The sequence below is a fragment of the Diceros bicornis genome, chromosome 33 (genome assembly GCF_020826845.1).
Source record: "Diceros bicornis minor isolate mBicDic1 chromosome 33, mDicBic1.mat.cur, whole genome shotgun sequence".
Lineage (NCBI taxonomy): Eukaryota > Metazoa > Chordata > Mammalia > Perissodactyla > Rhinocerotidae > Diceros > Diceros bicornis.
The window spans coordinates 16,034,394-16,061,614 of NC_080772.1; the positions used below are offsets into that span (position 1 = coordinate 16,034,394).

The following is a 27,221-nucleotide window of genomic DNA, read 5'->3' on the forward strand; positions in this document are numbered from 1 at the left end:
AAAGCCTTGCTTTTTGAAAGGAGACTGCTTAAATTACTTTAAAAAGACTAAGGAAAAAACATCTCATTCAGCTGAAACTACTGAGAGAATTGGGAAATAAATGGTTAGCGTTGTTTGGTAATCGAGAGAAAGCAGGCCTTTTATCCAGTATACTCAAGGACTTTAGGTGCTAGTAGTAACACTGTGGGCAGCTCTAGTCAGCTCGGGACAGCAGCGCATCTCTGCTTATTGGCCAGAGGTGTGTGTTTGATAGACAGTTGTGACTAATGGAGCACATTTTAAAGGGGTGAAGTAATAAAAATGGTAATTTAAAGAAATAATTGAAAAGATATCTAATAAAAGCCCCCACACCGATAAGGGTTTGGGCTTGTTCCAGCCCCAGAGGTGACAGAATTGACCAAAATTTGTTCCCCTCTAGTCTACTAGTGTAGATTGGGGGCTTTCTTTTTTTAAAAATTGGTACAGATTAGATAATCAGTTAAAACAGCATTGACCAAGTGTGGCCCAGGGACTAAATCCAGTCCATACCCTGTTTTCTTTGAGAAAACCCTTGAGCTTGCAGGTTTTTAAAGTGTTGTTTAAAAAAAAAAAAAATTTGATGAATATGTGACCACAACCAGAGACTGTATTCAGCTTGCAAAGCTTAAAGTATTTACCCTTTGGCCCTTTAGTTTGCTGACCCCTGAATTATACTATGGATCTAGACAGATTAGAAACTTGATGTGTAACTGTTGTGCAGAATTCAGCATTTGTGATGATGAAATAATATTCACCATAGGTTATGAGTGTAATTTTGCAAACACTTTATTATAACGAATGCACTTAAAAACTTTCTACTTGGTCTGTTTTTACTCTCCCACATCCACGTAAAGACTTACTGAGTGCAGATTTCAATGTCCACATTCTAAATTAAAACTTTGGAACTGATTACCTCCATATTTAGCTCAGCTATTCTACTCTTCCCCCACGTGGGATTTATTTACTTCCTATGTTATGTGTCTTTTTAACTGTTGGTTTCCTTAGTATCTTATGTCTGTTTTTTTATAGTGTAGGCATTCAGTAAGTCTTTGGTTAAAATAAATAATAAAGTATTAAGTAAAAGGATACCTTTAGTAACTGTTTAAACTAAAAGAGACAATTTTTAAAATCTTTTTAATCAATTATGTATGTTCATTTATACTGGGTGAACTTTTGTTCACTTTCTTTAAACTTTTTAGAGTTTTATATCATGGTGACTTCCTTGTCAGTGTGAAACACTGAGTACTTCTATTTTTAGCAAATAATTTAGTGATCAAATTACACGTGTTTGTGTGTGTGTGAGAGAGATCTTCATGGCGAGTAAAGTTTACTCATTATTAATTTCTTCAAGAATTTTTTCATTGAAAACCATTCTTTGTGATTTTGAGCTTCCCTCAGACTCCTCTTGTGTTTGTATTTAAATGTAACACTCAGTATTTCCATTGTCGGTCTCTGTAATGATGCCACTACTGTGGTGGCTCCAGACATGCTCTTCATTTCCTTCATACTGATGTTGTGAGCATTCTTGAATATATTTTCAAATATAGTTAGTAATTATGCAGTGTAGTTAAAGAATGTGTTCAACTAAATTAGTAAATAGTAACACATGTATTCTGGTTTGAATATAGTAAAATATAGTTAGTATCAAGTATATTTAAAAAGTCATTTTTTCTTTAACTAGTACTAACAGACAGTTGTTTTTCAGTCCAAGCTTTACTGGAAGTACTCAGTAAATCTGTCATAATTATTAATTTAAATGCAACCTCTATTTGATTCTCTTATTTTCGTTTTAAGTATATCAGAATCATTTCAAAAGACAAAATATTAAATTAACTTTCTCATCACAGTTGCGAGGTGTGTCACAAGTAACTTAGTAGTAATAATAAACCATCTCAGTTTTCAATGATGGGCCTTTAAAAAATAATTTAAAATGAGTTCCAGATAGTATCTATGATGTTACTGTCACACATTTGTATTGATATACTTTCTTGAGTGGGAAAGCAGTGGCAGAAAAGTTCCAAGAGATTAACAGCAAAAAAAAAAAAAAAGAGGTTAAACACTTTGTTCCAGGGAGCTTAGAATAATAATATCTGTATAAATTAAGTGAATAATCAGCCTTCAAAATGGTGTTGACGCTTGCAAGGGGAATACTAGTTGTCCTGACTGGATGTTAGCTTAATTTTTTCACCTTAATTCCACAAATTCTAAAGCTCTCTCCAAGGCTTTAAAAATCAGACCTAAATCAAAGAGTGAAAATCTATTATCAGACCTTTTTTTGGCACAAGAAACCTATTTTCAAAAGAAATCCTTAAAATATTTTTAACATTGGCTAGTAACAAATTTGACTGTTTTTTTTTTTCTTTAATAGAATTTTTTGTCTTGATTTTTGGCAAATCCCTAAATGAATGATTAGTTGCTATTAAAAATAAAATTTAATTACAGTAATTTTGGAAAAACATTACAGGAACTCACTATTTCTAAATTAAAATTCTGATCAGGAAGGTGATAAGTTTATTACTTAAAATTTAGAAATAAGAGTACAGGGGGCTGGGCCAGTGGCGTAGTGGTTAAGTTCGAATGCTCCGCTTCGGTGGCCTGGGATTCACCGATTCACATCCTGGGCGTGGACCTACGTACCGTGCATCAAGCCATGATGAGGTGGCATCCTACATAGAGCAACTAGAAGGATGTACAACTTATGACATACAGCTGTCTACTGGGGCTTTGGGGAGGAAAAAAAACACAAGGAAAAAAGGAGGAAGATTGGCAACAGATGTTAGCTTAGGGCCAATCTTCCTCAAAAAAAGAACACTAAAAAAAATTTTTTTAAAAAAATTTAGAAATAGATTACAAACAAAATAGACATCTGTTATCCCACCACTAAGAAACCATAGTAAGGATTTTGTTTTGTTTCTTTTTCAAAATGAGCGAGGCAAAACAAAACAAACAAATTTGGGTCATGCTATAGGTATAATCTTGAATCTTTTTTTTTCTTCTTAGAGCGTGAGCATTTCTCCATTTTATTTTTATTTTTTCTTTATGAAAGTACAAAATTTAATTGCTGAACTGGATTCCATCATATAAGATATACTATAATTTAATTCCTCTATTATTTGGTGTCGCTTCCAGGTTTGTTTAATCCTTGCATGTAAATTTTTGGATACATCAATTGCTTAAAATAAAGCTGGCTATAAATGATCAATTTGTGCCTGCAAAGCTTATAAATGAGATTTTTATAGAAATTACAGTATTTTTAAATTGTGCCAGAGCATCTGGCTCTTAAAAGTAATCTCCCCCCAAAAATAACCCTAAAATTAAAAAAAAATATTTTAAAATAAAAATAGTCATTCTGTTGATAAAATTGGATTTGAAATTTTAATTTTATCTGGAACAGGTACCTATGTTTTTCATTTATTTAAAACTATTTGATGTTAATTTTTCAGATGTCTTTTTTTCCCCTATTCTTCAGAGGACATTTCACTCCTGATTGCGATCTTTTGTTTTCCAGAGTAACAGCTATCCACCAATGTCAGATCCATACATGCCTAGTTACTATGCTCCATCCATTGGATTTCCGTATTCTCTTGGGGAAGCAGCATGGTCCACAGCTGGAGACCAACCTATGCCATATCTGACAACTTATGGACAAATGAGTAATGGAGAACATCATTATATACCAGATGGTGTGTTTAGTCAACCTGGGGCATTAGGAAATACCCCTCCATTTCTTGGTCAACATGGATTTAACTTTTTTCCTGGTAATGCTGATTTCTCTACATGGGGGACAAGTGGATCTCAGGGACAATCAACACAAAGTTCTGCTTATAGTAGCAGTTATGGCTATCCACCTAGTTCTCTTGGGAGAGCTATTACTGATGGACAGGCTGGATTTGGCAATGATACTTTGAGTAAGGTGCCTGGCATTAGCAGTATTGAGCAAGGCATGACTGGACTGAAAATTGGTGGTGACCTGACAGCTGCAGTAACAAAAACTGTAGGTACAGCCTTGAGCAGCAGTGGTATGACTAGCATTGCAACCAATAGTGTGCCCCCGGTTAGCAGTGCAGCACCTAAACCAACCTCCTGGGCTGCCATTGCCAGAAAGCCTGCCAAACCTCAGCCGAAACTTAAACCCAAGGGCAATGTGGGAATTGGGGGTTCTGCTGTTCCACCACCTCCTATAAAACACAATATGAATATTGGAACTTGGGATGAAAAGGGGTCAGTGGTAAAGGCTCCGCCAACCCAACCAGTTCTGCCTCCTCAGACTATAATCCAGCAGCCTCAGCCATTAATTCAACCACCACCATTGGTGCAAAGCCAACTGCCTCAACAGCAGCCTCAGCCACCACAACCACAGCAGCAACAAGGACCTCAGCCACAGGCTCAGCCTCACCAAGTGCAGCCCCAACAGCAACAGCTGCAGAATCGCTGGGTGGCTCCTCGGAACAGGGGAGCTGGCTTCAACCAGAACAATGGAGCGGGCGGTGAAAACTTTGGTTTAGGTGTTGTTCCTGTCAGCGCTTCACCTTCTAGTGTCGAAGTGCATCCAGTGCTTGAAAAGCTAAAGGCCATAAACAACTATAATCCCAAAGACTTCGACTGGAACCTGAAGAATGGACGTGTGTTTATAATTAAAAGCTATTCTGAGGATGACATACACCGTTCCATTAAGTACTCTATCTGGTGTAGTACTGAGCATGGTAATAAGCGTTTGGATGCAGCTTACCGTTCCCTGAATGGGAAAGGCCCACTCTATTTACTCTTCAGTGTGAATGGCAGTGGACATTTTTGTGGAGTGGCTGAAATGAAGTCTGTTGTGGACTATAATGCATATGCTGGTGTCTGGTCTCAGGATAAGTGGAAGGGCAAATTTGAAGTTAAATGGATCTTTGTCAAAGATGTTCCCAATAACCAATTACGGCATATTCGCTTAGAAAATAATGACAACAAACCAGTTACCAATTCAAGGGACACTCAAGAGGTACCCCTAGAAAAAGCTAAGCAAGTGCTTAAAATAATTGCTACTTTCAAGCATACCACCTCAATCTTTGATGACTTTGCACATTATGAAAAGCGTCAAGAAGAGGAGGAAGCCATGCGTAGGGTAAGAGTACAGTAAATTTTGTTGTATAGAGTTTTTTTATTGGGGTGGTGTGCATGGATGGATATTCTTTAATGCCTTTTAATATTGCATTCTACATTTAAGAACTTTACCCTCAAGGAAACCAACCATTTAGCTTAAGAAACAGAATTCTGCAAAGACCCTTGAAGGTCTCTGATGCCACATTTGAATCTTTTCTCTTTCCTTCCCAAGGGTAACCCTTACTCTGCATTTGCTTCCTGCCTATTCGTCATACTCCTTAGGTCATTGATTCATGTTCATCAAAGCTCAATAAGTTTTGCATTTATAATTAAGCAGACTTATGAACTGGCAAGGGACTCTAATCAACTAATCTTAAACATTAATTTTATGGGAAAATGTGTTTGGAGTTTGAAACCAACAGCTTTTAAATAAATGTTTGAATATTATTAATTTTGTATTTATGAGAAATAAAATAAATTTTTTTCCATGAAACTCCTGAAGCATTTTTATAATTTGTACACTTGAAGTGTACAAATCCAAATATAGTAAGGATTTGACTTTAGGACGGCAGCTTAGAGTTGAGAAGACACGGGTGTTAGATTTAATCTCTGCAGAATTTGATTTCTGATTCTGTTATTTACCCTCTGTGAGACTCTCAGGCGGACTTCCCCTGAAGTTACACGCTGTTTATGCTTGCATCATACTGGCCAGAATTTGATCACAGGGCACACAGAGCAAGACAGGCTGGGGAATGTTTTCCCTCCCAAACTACAAAAGAAAATTGGGGTTCTGTTTTTAGGAGGGAAAGAGAATGGAAGGATTAGGCAACTAGCAGAGTTTTCCATGCACAGTATATTTAAATTTCTTTTCAAACGAAGCAGGAATAAAGTTAGAACCTTGTCCAGTGTTTGCAATGAAAAGCTCCTATGTAGAAGTTAAGATAAAGCAGGAACTTAATCTGTATTTAAAGCGTCAGTGGTTCATTTCTGTGAGTGAACTTAGATATCTTGTGGCTTCTTGGTCTGTGTAGAAGAGGAAACTGTTTGAACTAACGTTGAACTAACATTCCTCACTGGTGAATAATGTTGAAATAATGATCCTAGAGCAGTAGTTTCCAAACCTTAGGGCACATAAACATCAATTGAGGAGCTTCTTGAAAATGCAGATTTTCTCCACCCCAGGAAAAGTTGATGTATTTGATAAGGGACCTGGCGGTATACATTTTTAACACGCACCTCAGGTGATTGTGGTGCTAGTGATTGCTGTACTGAATTGTCAGAAACTTTGCCTTGGAATAATACAAGTGACTGAGGCCCGGCTCAACCTTCTGAATGAATTGCTGAGTATAATTGAGTTTTCTCCCATTTAAATGTGAGCAGTAAGGGAAAAAGGAGGATCAAAAGTAGCTTCTGAGTTTTTGAGCTCAGCAGTTGAGTAAATGGTCATCTTCTAACTGCCATTACAAATAGTGGGCGAGGAGAAATGATTTGGTGTATGAAAAGTGGGATGCAGGTGAAGATTTCATTTTAGGATGTGCCAATTTTAAGATGCCTTTGGGACATATAGACAGTGAAATATTTTTGATTAGGCAGGATGTAGGAGTTGCAGATTAGGCAGCTTTTTGTTCTTAAATAGTTGATTCCACGGAAGTCGTGTGAAATTACTCAAGCAGAAAAGATGAGTGGCAAGGAAATATTTATCAACTTTTCTTTCTCCCGTGAGTAAGAGGGTCACCTTTGTATGTCTTCCCACATTTCTTCCCTACCTAATCTGAAAATTTAGTCCTAGTTTTATTATTTTTTTACTGTATGATTGTCTCAGGAATTATTTATGACAGTTACATATTGTTTTGTAATCATATATACAACAGCGATTTAAACTTGATAATTTTTAAACTTTTTAATTTTACATTTAAATTGTTTCCTGGTTTACTTCCAGTCTTTTTATAATATGTCTAACCCATCTTTGACATGTTTATTTTGAATCTTATTTAACTTATCATCATCATTTTTTTTAGGAAGAGTAATTTGGTAGTATATTTATTAAGCCCTTATCCAAGAAGTGTCTTTCTTTGGCCATAATATGGGAGCAGCAGTTTACCTGGATAGAGAATTCTTGGGTCACAGTCTTTTCATTCAGGCTCTGCTTTATAGTTTTATCTTTATTTTATACTATTTATAGTTCTATATTATGGAGAAGTCTGAGGCTGGCCTAAGTTTTCTTTCTTTGGAAATAGCTATTTCTGTCTATGTGCACAAAAGACTTTTCTTTATTCTTGCAATATTAACATGTATGGAATGTGTACAGTGTGGGTCTCTATTTTAATTTTCCTTAATTCTTTGTCTATAGGCCAAGGTTTTATTTTTATTTTATTTTTTCGAGTATTGTCAACAAATATGTTGACTCTTTATCCTTGAGTGCCATTGGTTCTTTTCTTTATTATTTTTCTCTGCATTTGGAGAATTTTTCAAATTTGACTTAACATGTCATTGATTTGATTTGCTTTGTGTTGTTTCTGTGATTTGTGAGGTTTTGAATTCCTCAGGGAAGGTATTAGTTTGCTTCCATTATCACATCTAGCTCCCCTTTCCCTCTGTTGATTGTTTTCTTAGCTGAATCCCTTGACCCAGGGATTTTATTTTGTACATCTTGATTTTGATTTTATTGAGTACAAAGATGACTGTGTAAAGCTTATTTCTGCTTCCTATAATTATCTTTTTTAGAAACTTCTTCCTTTTCCATATCCTTCTTAACTTGTTTATTTTTTTTTAATTTACATACAGTAAAATTGTAAATTCCCGTTTGCTGCCTCTTTGTAGTTAGGTGCTCCCCTCCCTCTTCCTCTAATTCACTGATTTGTTCTCTGTCTCTATAAGGCATTTTCCATAATGTTATATAAAGGAAATTACAAGGTGTATAATCTTTTAAGACTAGCGTCTTTCCCTCAGGATGATATCTTTGCAATTTATCTATGTTGTTTTGTGTATCAGTTCTTTGTTCCTTTTGATTACTAAGTACCTTTCTGTTTTATGAATTTACCACAGTGTGTATCCATTCATCCATTGAAGGACGGCTGGATTGTTTCCAGTTTTTGGAAGATGTAAATAATTATAAATATTTGTGTACATATCCTTTTTAAAAGTTAAAAAAAAATCATACAGTAAAATTCACTTTTTTGGGGTGTACAGTTCTATAAATTTTAACATATTTGTAGATTTGTGTAACCACCACCATGGTCAGCATACAGATAGTTCCATCATCCCCTGAAAACGATCTTGTACTATCCCTTTGTATTTACATCCTTCCCCCAGGTCTAACCTCTGGCAGCCGTGATCTGGACTCATTATAATTTTGTTGGTGTCCTTTTTTTTGAAAAAACTATTTTAAAATGACTCATTTTGGCTTTTTTTTTCTGTTGTCATTGAACCAGGAAGAGGATCATTCAGATAAGGTATTTCCTCCAAAATACGTTTTTTTCCTTTAATGCTTGGTGTTGCATATTCTCTTCCCATTGCAAATGTGGAGATGGGAGAGTCATAATGTAAGTTGACTTTACCAGTTAAGTGATTCATCAGCCTGTGAAGATGTGAGAAGGGAGAGCCAGTACAATGGATATGCTAGGAGGTGAAATTTGACGTTTCTTTGAGTTTGAAACCACCATGTCAGGAAACAGTTTTCCCTGCTTATAAACTGTTTAGCGTTTGGAGTATCATGTGTCCTTACCCAGTTTTCTTCCTGGTGCTGTTACACCTTGTCCAGGCAGAATTTGTAGGTTTTCATTTGTAGATTTTTCTCTTAGATGTGCTTGTGCTTGCACTTTGGCTGTCCAGCATAACTGCTTTCAAATCCTCTTGGCATCCCGGTGATGAAGGATGTACTCCCTGTCTATTCTAGATCCTCTTTGGCTCCATCAAAAAGGACAAATTAGTGGTGTCTTGCTAGAATTCCCTTTACTTGTTATGCCTTTTGAAAGGAGTTGCACGTCATTATTTAGTGTTCTCTTTTGACATGACCCCATCTGTCTTGTGTTTAGCTAAAATTCTTCAGAGCTTCTGAATGCGGAGGTCACATTTTCCCAGATGCATATCTTTCAGACCTTGAGTAAAGTAGAGTTTCTTAAACAAGACGCAAAACAGCACTATTATAAGAGAAAAGATTGATCATATTTGACTAGATTAAAATCTGTTCAACAGAAGATGCTTTGAAGAGAATAAAAAGACATGTTAGGAACTGAGAGAGATTTGGACATAACTAACCAAAGATTAGACTCAAGAATATATAAAGAACTCCTATGAATCAGTTTAAGAAAAAGATAAATAACCCAATAGAAAAATGGGCAAAAGATACAGATAGTCATTTCATGAGAGAGGAAACAAATATGGCTAATAAGTATATAGAAAGGTATTCAGTCTTAATAATTAGGGAAACGCAAATCAAGACTATAATCAGAAAATCTTTTCTATCCATTCGTTTGGCAAAATTAAGAAATTTGATAATATCAAGTATCAGAGAGACTATAATTCAACAAAATCTCTTACACAGTTGTGGATGGCAGTATTGAATTGATATAGCCACGTGGGGAGGCAGTTTTGCATTTTTTTTTATAAAGCTGAACATTTCCTATACCTTGTAATTCAGCACTTCTCCTTCGAGATATGTACCTAACAGAAGCTTCCAAGTACCGCAGAAGACATGCAAGAATGTTCTTAGGAACACAATCGATGATGGTAAAAAACTGGAAAAACTCCAGTTGTCTGTCAGCAGGAAAATAGCCAAAATAGATTGGTGCTGTAGTAATACAGTGGAATGATTGAACTCTAGCTACATGCAACAGTATGAGTGAATCTTTATTTTCTTTTTATTTGGAAATAATTTTTAATTTATTTGAAAAAATAAGAATAGTATATAGAACGCTCATATGCCTTTTATCCAGATTCATCTGTTTACATTCTTCCCTGTTTACTTTATGTTTTTTTGAACAATTTGAGAGTTTCATATATCATGGCTGTTTATCTCAAAAAAGTATAGTGTATTTCCTAAGAATAAGGATATTCTCTTATATAACTGTAATATTCTGTCAGTTGATCCACAGTGTCCTTTTAAGCCTTTTTTTCTAGTATAAAATCTAGGCTAAGATCAAGTAAAGGGCCTAGAATATCCAAAACAATTTTGAATAAGAACAATTTTAGAAGGCTTCAAACTTGACTTCAAATTTTTGCCTTCCCCAAGTTTGGGATGATTTTTTCCTATGCTTTTTAATAGTAATAGAAGTTTTATAGTTTTAAATTTTACATTTAGGTCTGTAGTTGCTGTAGCTTTCTTTCATTTCTCTTCTTACGGTGTCCATGTTTTTCTTTAAATTCTTGAGCCTACTTGTGATAGCAGGCAAGGACTTTAAAAAGCTAATTCCATCTTGTCATTGCTGGGTCTTTTTCATTGACTAATTTTTTTTCCTTCTTGTGAATTTGGCAATGGGGGAGTTCCCCAGCTGGCCTTGCCAGCAAAGCACCCTATGGAGGAGCCAAGCAGACATATCCTGTCTGGTTATATATAAGTTAGAAACTCACGCCCTCTCTTTTAGAGTGAGGGGTTTTGATGAAACTTAAAACTTCAGGAGAAATCCATCTTTTTGTAGTGTTTCTCTAGTTCTTCATTCTTAGATTCGAACACATAATTTTGATATATTTGATTACAGTCAAGCTTGGTGAAAGAACAACCAAGACAAACGCACCAAAAGAAAGAGGTAATTCAGTGAGCAGAAGATAATTTAAAATATAAAACAAAATTTGATTTGTTGTTAGGGAGGATTCGTATGTAAAAAGAAAACCAGAAAATGTTCTTGGAAATGAGAAACGTGGTTGTCAAAATAAAAAAAATCGGCGAGCAAGCAGATTAATAAAATGTTGCTGTTTCAAATCCAGTTGATGATCTAGAATTTTAAATCAAAGAACTTTCCAAATGTGGAGCAATAGAGATAAAAAGTATAGAGGGTGAAATGTGATGGAAAGAGAGGAGGTCCACTGTCTTTCTAAAGGAGTGTTAAAAAAAGTGGAAGAAAAAACAAAGAGAAGAATGATTAAAGAAAAATTTCCAGAGCCAAAAGATACACATTTTCGGAAGGAATGGGCTCACTGAGTGATGAGCAGAATTATTTAAAATTAAAAAAAGAAAAAAAAAGGCTAAAGAGAAACCTTAAAAGCTTCCTGAGCAAAAGATAAATTGCCTACAAAGGAAAGAGAATCAGACTATCATCAGAGTCTATACCTCTGGATTCTCATATATAAAATTAATATATATAATTATATATATAATATGAATATAATATATATTATATAAATTAATATATAAAATTAATTTTGGAGTGGAGAGGAATGGGGTATAGAATTATGTTCTTAAAGATGAGTGTTGAATTATTTCAGTGAAAGGGGAGTGCAAAATAAAGGTTTCAAGTGTACAAGAGTTGAGCCACATCCTTCATGAGAAGGTTACTTGAAGAGGTATTTCAGCAGAATGAAAAAGGAATTCAAGAAAGATAATAACACTTGGTAGCTGGTTGTACTAGAACAAAGATCTCTCAACAGGGACTATATGCATTTTGAGTCTGACAGGTCGTCTTTGTATATAGTGTATCTCAGGACTATAAGCATCTCTCCACTGTTAAATGGCACTGTGGTCTTTGAAGCCTGACAAACGAAATGAGCCCTTATTTGGAAACCACTGATCTTGGAGAAGTGAAAGAACCTAAGAAGAAAACAAAATTTCTAGCCAGTCTTTGTTCTCATTGGAACATAAACTCCATGAGAGCAGGACTTGCTTTATTCTCTGCCAATTCCTAGCACCTAATGCTTGGTGCATAGTAGGTTTTTAGTAAACGTTGTTAGATGAGTAAATGCTTTGAAGAATCTCTTTCCTTTTGGAAAGTTTGAATGTCATAGAAGTTTTTTCTTTACTTGTTTAATTACTGTATTTTATTTAGGAACTTTGCATTTGATCATTCCAGTTATGTAGTAAATGCTGCCTGTTGGTTTTTCCATTTGTAGAAATGGGCAATAGTATATAAAAGGTTTAATTATAGTTAGAACAAAATGTTATGAAGTGGAGTGGGAAGAAAGGGTTGAGGAAGGGTAAATAAATGCACTATTTTTCTCATCTTTCTAAAGGTAACAGATAATTATTTAAAGATATATTGAGCAGTTGTGCCTTAAGCATATTATTTAAAGTCATAAGGACAGTTACAAAAACTAAAAATAGTGTGGCTTCTAGTGTAGGGAGGGGGAAGAGAAGAAGAATATAATATATTCTCTGTGATAAGTTGCTCATCATATGCAATGGGAATTGATAGTGTAAATTGATAAGAAATTTATGTATTAGTATGCTATTTAAAATTACAATGGCAACCCATCAGAGAAACTTAAAATAGAGGAGGATGGGGAGCTTTACTTGTACTTTAACTTGCTGTTTGTATATGTTACTTCCAATGATAAAGCTACTGGAATTGGAAAATACAAGAAAACAGAGAACTAATAATGTCCTGAGTATATTTGTCCAGTATAAATTCAAGTAATCTACATAGCAGTAGAATTTACTCTTGACTATTTAATCTTTTTATTTGAAATTTTACCTTTGTTGTATTGAATGTGAGTCATTTAGATTCTACTGTAGTTTTTGATTCTTGTAAATTCTTATTGATCAGGAAACATAATCTGAGGTGAGATTTTTAGTTTAATAGCTCTTTTAATTCCATATAGGAATAATTAGAATTTTCAATTGCCCATAACTTTGAGATGAACTTGCAAAGTATGGGATTTACTTATTCCCTTAGAAGGAGATGAAGCCCTGCAGCTTAAGCAGAAATAAGCAAGGCATAATTATTATACAGTCCCTATGAAATAGTTTTAATTTCTAGAATCTTCTATGCCTTTTAGTTATTTATGCTATTTTATATTGTTGGGTATTTCCAAAGAGTAAACTTTAGTACCTGATATAATTTTTTTCACAATTGGAATAATTGATTCTGAGACAAGATGTTGGGTCTGAGGGTAACCAAGTTTCTGTTAATATATGATAAATTACTTCAGTAATAGTTATACCTGTGACAACAGTAAGCATTTCCCTGACAGTTCTTTACTTCTTTTTCTCGAGTAGAACATTTGGTTTAATGCTTTCCCATTAATCAAATTACAGTTCTTAGGATCAAGAATGGATTGGAGTTTCTAATCAACTACCTTTTGGTAAACTTTTTTGATAGTAGTTCTCTGTTACTGAGTTGATTATGATTAACAGAAACAAATTCATTTTGGCCCAGGATATATCACCATAAACTTTTATATTACATATTTAAGTAATTCTCTGATAAAACATTGAGTTACAGTTTGAATAGTCAAGATGCATCAGTTTTTATTGCAGTAATATTCTATTCTGCACTTCGTAAATATTCTTTTCAAACCAGAGGTGGGAAAGTAGGTACTTCAATTAATGTTTTATAATATTGATTTGTTTTTATTTTTTCCTCAGATTAATTTTGAGGAGACTTAATGGTGACTATGTTATGTTCCAATGCTGATAAAGAATTTTATGAGTTTTTAGTAAATGAACTACTATAGTTTGTTGGGTTACTTATAGATTTTTGGGATTTTTGGGAGCTATTTCTTCCATACCTGTTATGGTATGAGCAGTCATCAGTAAATTGAATGGAATTTCAATTATTTCATTTATCTTTCTTTAGCAGCAAATGCATGATTATTTCAGGAACATATATATTTAACTTTAAGTGAATATGAAATATCTTAAGTTTCAAGAAGTAACGTAAATTATTGAATTATTTTTCCTGTTTACTTAATAGTTTATTTTAAAAGTTTGACATGCAATTTCTTCATTTAGGAATTTACTGACTATATTACACTCTAATTTCTGAGTGAAACTGACTTTACTATCTCTTGGCAGAAAACTTTGAATTTATTGAAAGGTGTTTCAACTCTAGTATCTTTCACATTTGACATTCAGTATTTATGTGCTCTCTTTTGCATTTGAAATAACATAAGGGAATGGAAAAAAGATTACAGGTTATATAATAAAAGAACTAGGATATAAAAAAGCTGCTAGTGGACAATTCCACTTGTGAACAACAGTCTGGAATATAGTAATTTTTATTATTTTCATTTTGTTGTAAAGAGTTCAAAATCTGACTCCAAAATAGAGTTGCATGTGAATTCCTTTGCTTGGCTTTAAGAGCCTCTGTTACCAGGTCCCAGATCTTTTTTTTGTTTGTTTTTGAGAATTCCTCTAGCACACGTCTTATATTCTAGTCAACCTATATTACCATATGTTTAGATCCTGTGGGTTTTTTTCTTAATTATGTTCCCTTATTCATTCAACAAATAAATATTAAAGGTTACCAGTAAGCCACTAAGGGTAAACAACCCTTTCTTTGTAGAACTCAGTCTACTTGGAGAGACAAACATATAATTTCTCTCAGGAGAGTTTTGTAGTTTTCAGTGTTGAGGGCCTACATCTCTCTTGCTAAATTTATTGCTAAATATTTTATATTTTTTATTGCTATTGTAAATATAGTTATATTTTCAGTTTTACTTCCCAGTTGTTTGCTGCTGGTTTGTAGAAATATCCTGTATCCTATGACCTTGCTAAATTTACTTATTAGTTCTAGTAGTTCTAATAGAACACCCTTAGGATTTTCTGCCTAACAATCACATCGTCCTCAGATAGAGACTATTTTCTTTTTGATCTTTTTATTCTTGCGATTATATTTTTGACATAGTATTTCTTGAATATGAAATTAAGTGAAAACTCTAAAACCAAAATAAGATGACATAAACAAAAAAATTAATTTAATGTGATGAGTAATGTTATTTTGCTGAAACTACATTACAGCTTAAAACATGAATTAGTCCTAAGTCTTAGAACCATATTCTTACTCTTATTTGGACCACCTAATTATATGTTATGATTGTTCTTTATCATTTGTCACTATGTGAAATTCTTCCTGACTCTTCCATTTTATAATACACTTTGAGATTATTTGATCTTTGGTTGGTGCAGATGAATCATTTATATATTATTAGACTGCATCTATTCTTTTCTCAAATGTGAAATACTACTTTATTTTATAAATGTAAATCTGGAATCTTTTAAAGCACTTCCTTACTATGGTGTGGTCATGCAGAGGATCCAGAATATTAAGAGTCTCACTTAAATGGAGACATAAGTTTAAAAAATTTGAAGAGTTCGCTTCAAAAATAGAACCTCCGAAGAATAATCATTGTCCTTTCCCTTGATGATTTTTTGGTTTTGAATTTATTTTACAGTGCAGAATTGGTCTGTTTTCTTTACATTCTTTGTCTTTTGCTCTCTTTAATGCAAAAGGATCCATCATGTTGTTGGGACAGCGCATGTCGGAAGCTTATCTCAATATAATAGCACTTTAATGGCTCTGAACAGATGTACAGGCTTTTGAACAGCTGGGGGTTTTATTCATCTGTTAATGCCCTTGTTCTACTCTTTAGCATGAATTTTTCCAGTCCTGTCAGCCAAGCTATGCAGATTTCATTCCTGGTAAATCATTAATTTTCCTTAAGAATTGAAACTATTATATATTTTAACTTCAGTCATTGTTCATCTATAAACTTTCTTTTCTTGAAACGTGCACACTTTTAAATTTACAGATATAGTCTGCTATTTCACTAGTTTTAACTTTTGGACAGAATTTAAGTAACACTTGTATCCTCATAAACAATAAAAAGAGAAGCAAGGCAGCCATTAAGATAACAATACCCTGTAGAACATATATGTATTTCATTATTTCTGCAGCAGTATGATATTTGGGAGTTGTGTTTTTATTATTTTTTAAAATTTTATTTTGAAATAATTTTAAAGTTACAGAAATTTGCAAAGGTAATACAAGGAGTTTCTGTATATCCTTTATTTAGTTTTCCTAATATTAAGTTATATAATCATAGTACATTTATCCAAACTAAGAGATTAACATTGGTACAATACTGTTAACTAAACTGTAGACTTTTTTCAGGATTTCTCCAGTTTTCCCACTAATGTCTTTTTCTGTTCAAGATCTGGAATACCAGCTTTGTATTTAGTTGTCATATCTCCTTAGTCTCCTCTAAGCTGTGACTATTTCTCTGTCTTTCCTTGTCTCTCATGGCTTTAACATTTTTGAAGATTACTGGTCAGGTGTTATGTAAGGTGTCCCTCAATGTCTGTTTGCCTAATGCTTTCTCATGATCAGACTGAGATTATGGGGTTTGGAGAAGAATACCACATAAGTGATGTGTCCTCATCCGATGATATATAACTTATTACTGGTGATAGTAACTTGGATTAGTTGGTTAAGGTTGTGTCTGCTGGGTTTCTCCAATGTAAATGTCCTTTTTTCCCCTTTGTGTATTCTCTTCTTAGAAGCAAGTTAGTATGTCCAGCCCACACCCAAGAGGAGGCAAGTCTAGCGCTAGCTCATGCAGGGAGGAGTATCAAAGAACTCATGAAATTTTCTTGTTGTTATTTAGTTGTTATTTATTTAGCTCTTCCGTTTGTTCTTTTCCCTGCTTCTCCAATATTCTTTGCTTGGATCTATCCTCCAGTTCTCTCATTTGTTTTCTTTGTGATTTTCATCTCTTTTTTTCTGCTTTGTAATTTCTTGGTATTTCTTGGACTTAATTATTCTACTCCCCAAATGAAGCAGTGGCTATTTCTCCCTTTAATTCATGTACTGAAATTTTCAATTTGAAAATCAAATTTCTAAGCTAGAAAAAGCGTTTTTGTCTTTGTTGTATTTGGATCTCAAGTGCCTGCTTGCTTGCTTTTTTCTCTTTCTTTTTTTTTTGATGTTCACCACCTCCTTCAGCAGTTCTGTTTTACTGTACTTGTGTTCTGAGTGCCTATCCTTGTTTTCTTTCTGGATAGTATGGCTTCTTAGATCCACAGGTCCTTTTTCCCCTCATTCGGGTTCTGGTCTGGTTACTGAAATATTGCTAATGGTGATAAACCTACGGATGATTGAAAGGAAATAAGTCACTTACCTGTAATGTTAAGGGCAAATTTTTGGTCCTTCTGAGGACGCTGAAGAAGATTTTGTTTTCCAGCTCTTCCCTAGCCTTAAGGATAGGGAAGTCTTAGCTCGTCTGTTAAGCTCTGTCAAAAAGATACTGGTTGGCTGGGGCCAGCCTGGTGGCGTAGTGGTTAAGTTCGCGTGGGTGGCGTAGTGGTTAAGTTCACGTGCTCCACTTCAGTGGCCTGGGGTTCACAGGTTCAGATCCTTGACAAGGACCTACACACCGCTTATCAAGCCATGCTGTGGCAGATGTCCCACATATAAAGTAGAGGAGATGGACGCGGATCTTAGCCTAGGGCCAATTTTCCTCACCAAAAAAAAAAAGGATACTGGTTGGCAAGTAAACTTCCTGCTGGAGTTCATCTCCATAGGCCAAGTTCTGGGTTTTGGCCTTAGGAACATAATATATATTGGTCTCCAGTACCTTTGCTCAGCTTAGGGTGGGGAAGAAGCCTTCCTTACATTGGAGAGTCAAAAACCCTCAAATATCAGAACCTGCCTGGTGAGGCCTAGGTCTATTAATGGAAAAGTAGGGGAGGAGGGCTCCTTTTGCAAATTGTTTTCTGAATTGTCAGTCGTTATTAAAAGTAAAAATTGAGTTCTGTGAATCACTTTGGAAAGTTTGTGTCCTAAAGAGTGTCCGTGTCTAAAGTGCAGTCTTCTGAACTATCACTAGAGGCTTAGTTCTTCTCCAGGTTTACTGATCATGGCTCCTTTATTGTAATTCGGAAGTAATTGTTACTTCCCAGAAGCTGTTGTTACTTCCCAACAACACACCAGTACTTGTAGTTATGACGTCAGCCATGTAATATGTACCTTGTTCTATAGCAACACCAGAAGTTAGTGATGTTACCAAATAGCTCATCATTTCTTAGTCTCATATTTCTAGTGGTCTACAGGTGATACCATGCCCATAGATATCTCATTGTATTCAAATATTTATTTAGTACTGACTATCAGGTGCAGTTCTAGATCTTGTTAATGTGTGTTTTTTTTTTTTGGTCTGAAAGCAGAGGTATCAATCATAAACTTCAGAAGGACTTGCGTTTTGTTGATGAACACTTACCATGCTGAAGATTTCCAAATTTGCGTCCCCATCTTGGACCTTTCCTCTTATCTCCAGACTCATGTATCCAATTGCCTATTTAACATCTTCACTTAGTTGTCTAATAAGCATCTTAAATTTAATGTAACTCCTGTTTCTTTGCCTGTGCTAAACCTTCTCCATCTTTGTAGAGGGCACCACTACTGTTCTGGTTGTTTAGGCCAGTAATGCTAGACTCATTCTTGATGCTTCTCTTTCTTACCCAATATCTAATCAGTCTATCAGTAAGTCTTGCTGGGTCTGCTTTCAAAATGTATCCCGAATCCAAGCACTTTTCACTAGTTCTACATCTTGCATCCCTGTCTAAGAGCTGTTATTATTGTACTGGTTTATGATTGCGGTAGCCTTCCTACTGGCCTTCCCATTCCCACCTTGCTCCTCCACACTGTCATCAGCAAAACTGCCCTTAGATCCTTTTGTGACAACTGAGACTGGACTGTTAGTTTTCTCATGCTTTTCTTGACAATGTTAGTATCAAAGTATTGCTAACCTCGAAATGTGTCAGGAAATAGTCCATCTTCTTTTAGTCTTTGGAACAGTTGGTGTAAGTTTAGAATTATCAATTCTGGGACAGTTAATCAAATATGCCTATAAATCCATATGAGCCTGGTGATTTTTTGTTTGAGGTAGATTTTTAATTATTAATTAAACTTCTTTAGTTATAAGTCTCTTCAGGAAATTGTCTGCTTTGTCCTAAGCTTTTTTTGCATGTTGGCATTAATAGTATTTTTATTTTTATTATTATTTTTTTTGTGTGTGAGGAAGATCGGCCCTGAGCTAACATCTGCCAATCCTCCTTTTTTTTTGCTGAGGAAGACTGGCCCTGGGCTAACATCCATGCCCATCTTCCTCTACTTTATATGTGACACGGCCACAGCATGACTTGACAAGTGGTGTGTCGGTGTGCGCCCGGGATCCGAACTGGCGAACCCCAGGCCGCCACAGCGGAGCGCACACACTTAACCACTTGCGCCACCGGGCCGGCCCCCAATAGTATTTTTATTTTTTAGCCATCTCAGTCTTCATGATATTATTTATGCCTCATTCCTTTTTTTTTGTGGAGGAAGATTCGCCCTGAGCTAACATCTGTGCCAGTCTTCCTCTATTTTGTATGTGGGACACGGCCACAGCATGGCCGCCAACGAGTCGTGTAGGTCTGTGCCCGGGAACCAAACTCAGGCTGCTGAAGCAGAGCACACCAAACTTAACCACTAGGCCATGGGGCCTGCCCTATTTCTTTTTTTTTTAATCAGTCTTTCCAGAGATTTTTTTTTGTTAGGTTTTTTCCCCCTCAAAACACCAGCTTTTAATTTTTGCTCTCTTTATTTTATTTTTGTTCTCTTTTATTTTTGTTTCCTGTTTCATTATTTTCTGCTATCTTATTTCATTCTGTCTACTTTAGGGAGCTTACTGTTACTCATTTCCTAACAATGAGTTGGATGATGAGCTCATTACTTTTCAGCTTCTTTTCTTTGTTAATTCTACACATGTGAATTTCTAAGCATTTTTTGGGAAGCTTAAACTTAGCATTTTTATTATTGTACTGATGTAAAAATTTTTGAATTTCCATTATGATCTTTTGGAGAGACTTTTAGAAGAGTGTTTTAGAATTTCCAAAAGTGGGTGGGGTTTTTTGTTGTAGTTTTCTGTTTGTTTTGCTTCTAATATTGATATCAGAAAATGCGATCTGTATGATGCTGACTCTTTGGTATTTAGATTTGCTTTCTGGTCTGGCATATAGTCACTTTTTGTGGTTGTTCAGTGTGTACTCTGTGATTATTTGACTCAGTTTTTGGTATTCTGTATATTCAGTCTATATTTTTACTAGCTTGTCTGCTTTACTAATTATTAAGAGAAATGTGTTAAATTCTCCTGCTATAATTAGGAACTTGTCAGGTTTTCTTTGTAATTTTGACACCTTGTAACATTTGTAAAGTTGTATTTTTAATTTAATATTGTTATAGCTTTTAAAAAAAAAGTTTCTTATTCAGTATGTAGTGATTATTTTATCTCCAGCAATGGTTTTTGCCTTAAAATCCATTTTTTCTGATATTAATATAGTTGTATCAGTCTTCATTTGGTTTGTTTTCATTACTTTTACCTCTTCTGTGTCCTTATATTTTAGGTTTATTTCTTGTAAATCATATGTAACTGGGTTTTTTAAAAAAATTTAAAATCTGGGCGGCTGTTGTGTTTTCACTGATGAGCCTACAGGGTTTTTTTTTGTTTAATATAAATGATGTAAATGTATTTCTGCCATTTCATTTTGTGCTTTCTAATTAATCTAGAAGTTTCAACTTATCTCTTCCTCCTTTTCTGTCCTGTTGGGTTGACAGAGTTTTTTATAATTTTCTTCTTTTCTTGTCCACTGAGTTAGAAGTTATGCATTACACACATATATAGATTACATATATATTATGATATATCTATCTTATTGATTCAGTTAAAGTGCATAGTTGTTTACAGTTCAAACTGAAACAGCATCTCTAACTTCTATTTAAATAACACATAATCCTCATTGATCGGACTGATCATCTCCCTGAATTAAACCCTCTTTGTCTAACTTATGCTTAAGTGGTGTCCACTTTTTTTCTATTGTTTTTTATATAGTTTTGGGGCTCTTCATGGACTTCATGAATTTCTCTGGTTTTGATCACTTGTTTTATGGGGAAGAATGAGCAGTGTGTTGTTACTTCTTGCTTCATCTATAATGCTTTGTTTTATATCTAGCTAATTAAAGCAGGCTTCAGAATTTCTCATACAATCTATTTGTTTCCTTCATCTGAGAACTAGTTTCTTTATGTTTAGGCTGTTTTTTAAAAAGCTTTAGGCCCTTGTAAAATTAAACTACAGCTTCCTGGTACCAGATTCTTTTCTTGTCTTTTTTTTCCCATCGTTTATGTTAGATTTTTGTTTATCCTTTTGAAACATAATTAATTAGCTAGTTCTGTGTCTATTTTCATTTTTGTTTTATTCTTTAATTTCAGAGTATCCCACTGATAACTTATGAGTGTATGAAATAATTTTATTTGTAGTTATCATGTAGGACATTTATTTTATTAGCTTTCTGTATTGAGTATTGTTCAAATTTCTAGGAATATATTAAAATGAAAAAGAAAGGACTTGAGTAACAACTTAAAGTTCTCTTTGGAATTTAAAATACAGTTTTCTGAATTTCTATTAAAATACAGTGTCACAGAGGATGGGAAACTAATTGGACCATTTGCAAAATCTGTTCATATTTATTATGGAACGTGTATTACTCAAAAAAATGAAAGTAGTGAAAACAAAAAGAGAGAGTCTTATAGAATGTTAAACACAAGTGGTTTTCCAAGTATAGTTCTTGGACCAGCGGTATTAGGATCACCCATGAACTTGTTAGAAATACAAACTCAGAGGTACAGCTTCAGACCTTTGGGGCCCAATAGTCAGTGTTTCCACAAGCCATCTAGGTGATTCTGATGCTTGCTGAAATTTGAGAACCGTTGAGTTATATATTAACACAAGATGGCAGAAACAAACTACGTAATGTATTCAATTGATAGGCGTGCACAATGCTGGTCATCCTTTTTTCAAAGACAGAAGTATTATAGGTAAATATTTCGTTAATAAACATCATGAAAACACTCAGTTTTTTTTATTCAAGGAGTTTCTGCTTTCTTAGAAGGAGTTATTAATAGTAATAAGTATTAATATTTCTTGATGTAAAAAGTTATGCAGAATGTGAGAATATGATATGGAGGAAGTTGGTGATTGAAAGTATTTTTTTATTAACACTGAAATCTTAATTTAATGCAACTTTAATGCAGGTTAACTCAACTCTTTTCCTTTTCTCCTAACCCTACCTCAGCCAATAGTGTTCAAATTGCTAGGACAGGCCTTTCAGGTCTATTTGATACCTCACCATCAAGAACTCATTGAAAGGGCTAGAAGGACAGTATTGTAATATTCTCACCTTAAACAAAATCCTGTGGGAAAATAGGGCTGTGAAGAGGGCCTATACTCTCCTGAAATAAGTATTTGTGTTTGGAATTCTTTATTTTAAAATATTTTGTGGTAATCATCCCACTATGGTGTGTATAGGTAATAGTAAAGCATTTTTAACTAATTACTTGGATTAGTATTTGAAGAACTTTTTATGGAGATGGTTTGTAGTATATGTGCATATAGTTTAAATCTTTAAATAATGATATTTTCTTAAAATTCTTTGTGTTTTTCTTTCAGGAAAGAAATAGAAACAAACAATAACCATATGAAGATGTCCTGTTAGATTACAACACTAATGATGTAGACTCTGGAAATGCCTAATAAGTCAAAGAAGACGTTATTAAAGCTTTTTTTCTGCTTAAGGTGACATCTTTGAACTCTTTAACACAAAATTGACTCTTCTTGTAACGGTTTTCATCAGCGCATCTGCCCTTATACTCTCACCAAACACACTTGAGAACTGTAACTTCGTCAAGCACTTTCTGTCCTGAAGCTTTTACCAGTATCTGCTGTCTTTTGTAATTATGCATCCTAGCTAAGGCACAGAAGACTGAATGAATGCAAGGATTCATTAACTCTTTGAATTTGTTAAATACTAACAGTTAACCATTAGAAGTGGTTCAATGATGTAAGAGTCACACTGCTTCAACTTTTTCTTTGTTGTAGTTTTTAAATTGTCAATTTTTAGCTATTTGACAGATTAAAAAGCAAAATAATCATGCCATATTTAGTCCTGGAGTTCAAGTCTAAATGTTTATGTGAAAAATTATTGTAGTTAACTTTTAAAATGGCAAAGCAACCTTAAGCTCTATTTTAGCCAAATGAAACATAATCTGAAATTATATTAGAATGTTTCCCTGTCTTCAAACTGTTTGGTGTAACAGAATATTGATATGCAGCTTGGTGGATTTCACCAGTTAATGCACATTCTTCTCCCTTCCTTCCCCCAATAATATGTATACTGAAAAATGTGCATTTGTCTGAGGAATTATTTTGTTTGCTACCACTTAATGAATCTCAAAATTTTGAGTAAATGTACCTCAGTCTAATCAGACTTTTTATGACCTTTATAACTACATTTAAAACCCTTAATTCCTATTTCTGGGTGTTTGCGAGCCTGATTGCTATCATGAAGTAAAAATTTATTACTCTAGGTATTCACTAGCTAAATACACATAGTTCTTGTTTAGCAAGCATATACTGTTTCTCAACTCTTTTCTCCAGCTTTTGCAGTGTCCTGGCATCCTTAAAATACTTTGAAAATATGGCCTTGATCCATGGATTAAATCAGTATCTAAGTGAATGTGTTGATGTTTTATTGATCAGATCTATATAAATGGGAATACAGCATATATCTGGGTATTCTTATAGTTATCTTTTTAACATCTTATTTTTTTCATTAATTACATATCAACATTAATTTTGTATCTTGAAACAAATTGATTATGTATAATTAAATGTATCATGCATCTGTATTAACTGATTTGATGGCATAAAGTTATGAAGATAATGTACTGCCCCTTATATTACTGTTCCAAAAGGAGAAAGCTATGTAGAAAGATACGTTAAGAGTGAAAATAGCAATACAGTAGATTTGAATACCTTGATGTTTTGCATTACTCCATTACTGTTTACATCATGTTTAGAAATGTTTTCATGTACTATGGTCTTTGGTCACTTCAGTTCAAAAATTTAGTGACATATTTCTTTGAGGCTTTCATTTATATAATTTTTTTTGTACAATGTTTTCTTAAAATGTACAAATACTGTATTCAAGTGAAAAAAATACAGTATTTGTAGATAATCATAGCTACTTCACAGTTCTTTGGTAGTCCCAGTGTACTTATATCAGTGTTTACTGAAGGGAACATCAAAATATTAATGCTATATTACAAAATAGAGACTTTCTTAAAGGAAAATTGCACCTATTTTACCTTTTTAAAGAGTAAGCCATGAAATCTTATTACATGTCTCTTAACTATTTATAATGAAAATTGGCATTTGGGTATAGTCACCATAGCAGTGTTCTACATACTTAAGATTATATAGGTAGGACATGTCAAAGATGACTGTTGTCACTCTGGAGGTCTTATCAGAGAAAACTGTAAAGGGGTGACCTTGTAGAAAGGATATGAGTCCTCTCTCTGAGGTTCTCTTTTTCTTGGTGCTTTATTAGCAACTCTGAATATTTTTATAAAACTAGTTACATTATAAATGGATTCAAATTTGTTTAATTTACATTAGGTTTTTATGTAAGAAGTGTCAGGGAAACATTCAGTAGGCAGGCTGATTGCAGTAGCAGACTCAGAAATGTCAAATGTAATTGAGTAGTCTGTTCATGGTGAGGAGTACATCCCAGTGCCTTTAACTTGGATTTCTAATATTAAGTGAAATGGGTGCAGCATTCCTTTGGGGAAAAAAAACTTTATCTTTTCAATTGGTAATTTTTTTTCTCATTGAAGTTTTCTTCAGAGCACCTACTTTCTCTTCCTCCTCGGTCTGTTAGTGTATTGCAAAATGTTTTTCCTCTAAGTGAAATTATCACAGGTTGTCTCAATAGCACAACTAACTGAATGTTTCTTAACTGTAGGGACCAAAAGGGAGAGAACCTGGGCTCTACAGCAGGAGACATAAAATCATATGTTTGAATAATCACAAATTAAGATATTATTGGCCCCGTAAATTTGCTTAATGTTATTCTAAGATCTGGTTTGAATGTTTCTTAATGTGGGTATTTTATTTTGAAAGCTATTATAGTTTGTGTGTTTAACAGTAAGGGGGAAAATGTAACCAAAATTAGTATTCTTTCTCTATACATATTGGTACTTGAAGATTCCTTTCAGAAGAAACCCCAGCCTTTTCCTAATTTCAATACTTGATTCCTTGTTTTAACTTAAGTGATCTTTCTAATTCAAAAGCTGTGTTCTTTTTGAATACCATGCATGGGGGTTAAGCTGATGTTAAAACAGTTTGCAATAAAAAAGAATCAGCTTAAGTCATTTAATCATTTCAAGTGCATTCTGTGTCCTATAAAAATAAGTTTGAGAAATTTAGAGAATTGTGTTTTCATTGAGTTTTGCATATCTTTTGTTATGCCATGTAAATTCCCTTCTTTTTCGTATGATTAAAGAAAGGTTATGATAAAATGATTAGTTCATTTGCATTCACTTGTAGCAATTACATGAGAATTTGAATTTTGTCGTGTTTGGGTTTGTTCATTCCTGTGAATGATGGTACAGTTAGGTGAGATTTTCTGTTATGGTACCCAAACTCACCATTTGGTCCTCTTTAATCTTTGAGGGTTTCAATAAAAATTGTTCACTCATATCTGTGTTCTTTCCATTTTATCTTTATAAATATATATTGCCTGCCAGAAAACATAACATTTTTGTCAACTTTATTATGGATTTCCTGATTGACGTATCTTTCAAGTACAAGTAGATTATATCACTCATTTTAGTTGGTCATTTAAATTAAGTGGGGGAATTAAAGAGAGGGAGGATAACAGTTTATCCTAATTTTTATCCACTCCAGTGAGCTTATTGAATTGTGCGCTCTTAATACTAAGAGCAAAAGAGAAAGAGGCCTATTTATTTTCAAGTAATAGGAAGTAGTGGCACCAGCTGTCTGATAACCCTAATCCACCATTCTTGGTACCAAGGAATGCTTTTCTGGCAGACTGTATGTTATCCCTTGGGATAGATAGAGTTTTATGTAAATAGATTATGGTGACTCTTGATGGTGCATTGATCATTGCTGGGCTCTCTGTCTAAGGTACTTGCTCAGATGGAGGAAACCAAAAAGTTTCATTTTGTGCTGTCAAAACTCACCATATCCATACAACATGGCCTGTGACCAGGGCACAGTTTCACAGAATCACCCCAGGTATCCCACACTGGGGCGTCACCAGAGCCTTTTTACTGGTCATCTCCTAAAGCGAGGGTTTGCATCTCGTCAGCATACTTCTGTTTGAGGCTACTCATTTGAGGTTGGGACCCGAATTCTTATTGGCTTGGCTTTATCTGGCTCAGTGATACTAGAGTTAATAATTCTAGTCTAGAAACTAAAATATTCTTGCAGTCAGAAGTTAACTGACCAAGTCAAGGTCATTTTCTTTGCTTTCTAATCACAGTACTTGCCATTGCATAAACTTGGTGTGTGTTCTTCCCTCATTTTTCTTGGTGCAGTAGTGAGAAGCAGATCTCTCCTATATATCACCTGCACATAGTGTCAGTTTAAATACAGTTTATTTATAAATGGTGCACTAAATTCAGAATTTGTCTACTCTATAATTTGAGTTATCTGTACAACACTGGGACTAAATGTAAATGAAAAATTGTTTTCATAAAACTTAGTGTGCAAGGAAAGGTGTGAGTGGAGTTCCTATCAGTGGTGGGTTCCCCATCCCTCCCTGCCACCCCACTTGCTCCTCCAAAGAATACCCCTTACATAGGATACGCTTAGAGATTTAGATATTCGAATGTCATTTTAAAACATTGCTGGATATTTCTGACACGTGTAACCAGAATGGAATTATTGTATAGAGGAAAATCTTAGAATTGGTGGTTGAAAGACCAGACTTCAGTTACTTCTAACTGTTAGATTGATAACTGAGCAAATCATTCCCTTTGTTGTTAGTGCGCTTATTAATAAAATCAGGAGCTTGGCATAGAGTGGATCTAAGATTCTTAGCAATTCTGAGATTTCATAATTTATGATTTACATATGTTTGTAGGCTATGGCTTATTGTAGCAATGATGAATGTTTTGAAAATAACTTTGGAAACCAATATAATTTTTAATAGTCATCCTTTGTTTATTTTCAGAATATAGGTGATGAATACCTCAAATTATATTTTATTCATTGAATCTGATCAAATATGACCCCTATTTCCCTTCAGTGAATTTTGAAGTCTAGTGGTACAAAATCCCCATCTTTTCCACAGT

The 27,221-nt window shown here is 34.3% G+C and overlaps 1 protein-coding gene across 9 annotated transcripts in view; it reads left to right on the forward strand.

The window, feature by feature from the left end:
* Nucleotides 1-25,600, forward strand: part of YTHDF3 (YTH N6-methyladenosine RNA binding protein F3) — a 38,340-nt gene extending 12,740 nt beyond the window's left edge. For 4 of the 9 annotated variants that reach the window (XM_058528777.1, XM_058528774.1, XM_058528776.1 and 1 more), the window contains 5 exons: nucleotides 3,527-5,125; nucleotides 8,149-8,204; nucleotides 8,535-8,555; nucleotides 9,743-9,831; nucleotides 10,800-11,357. In XM_058528777.1, the coding sequence (XP_058384760.1) occupies nucleotides 3,527-5,125; nucleotides 8,149-8,204; nucleotides 8,535-8,555; nucleotides 9,743-9,831; nucleotides 10,800-10,870 (1,836 nt within the window). In that variant the 3' untranslated portion in view covers nucleotides 10,871-11,357. Of the gene's footprint in view, nucleotides 1-3,526; nucleotides 5,126-8,148; nucleotides 8,205-8,534; nucleotides 8,556-9,742; nucleotides 9,832-10,799; nucleotides 11,358-22,512 lie in introns of those variants that run through there. The other 5 variants (XM_058528779.1, XM_058528778.1, XM_058528780.1 and 2 more) reach the window with 5 other exon arrangements.
* The last annotated feature ends 1,621 nt before the right edge of the window (nucleotides 25,601-27,221 follow it).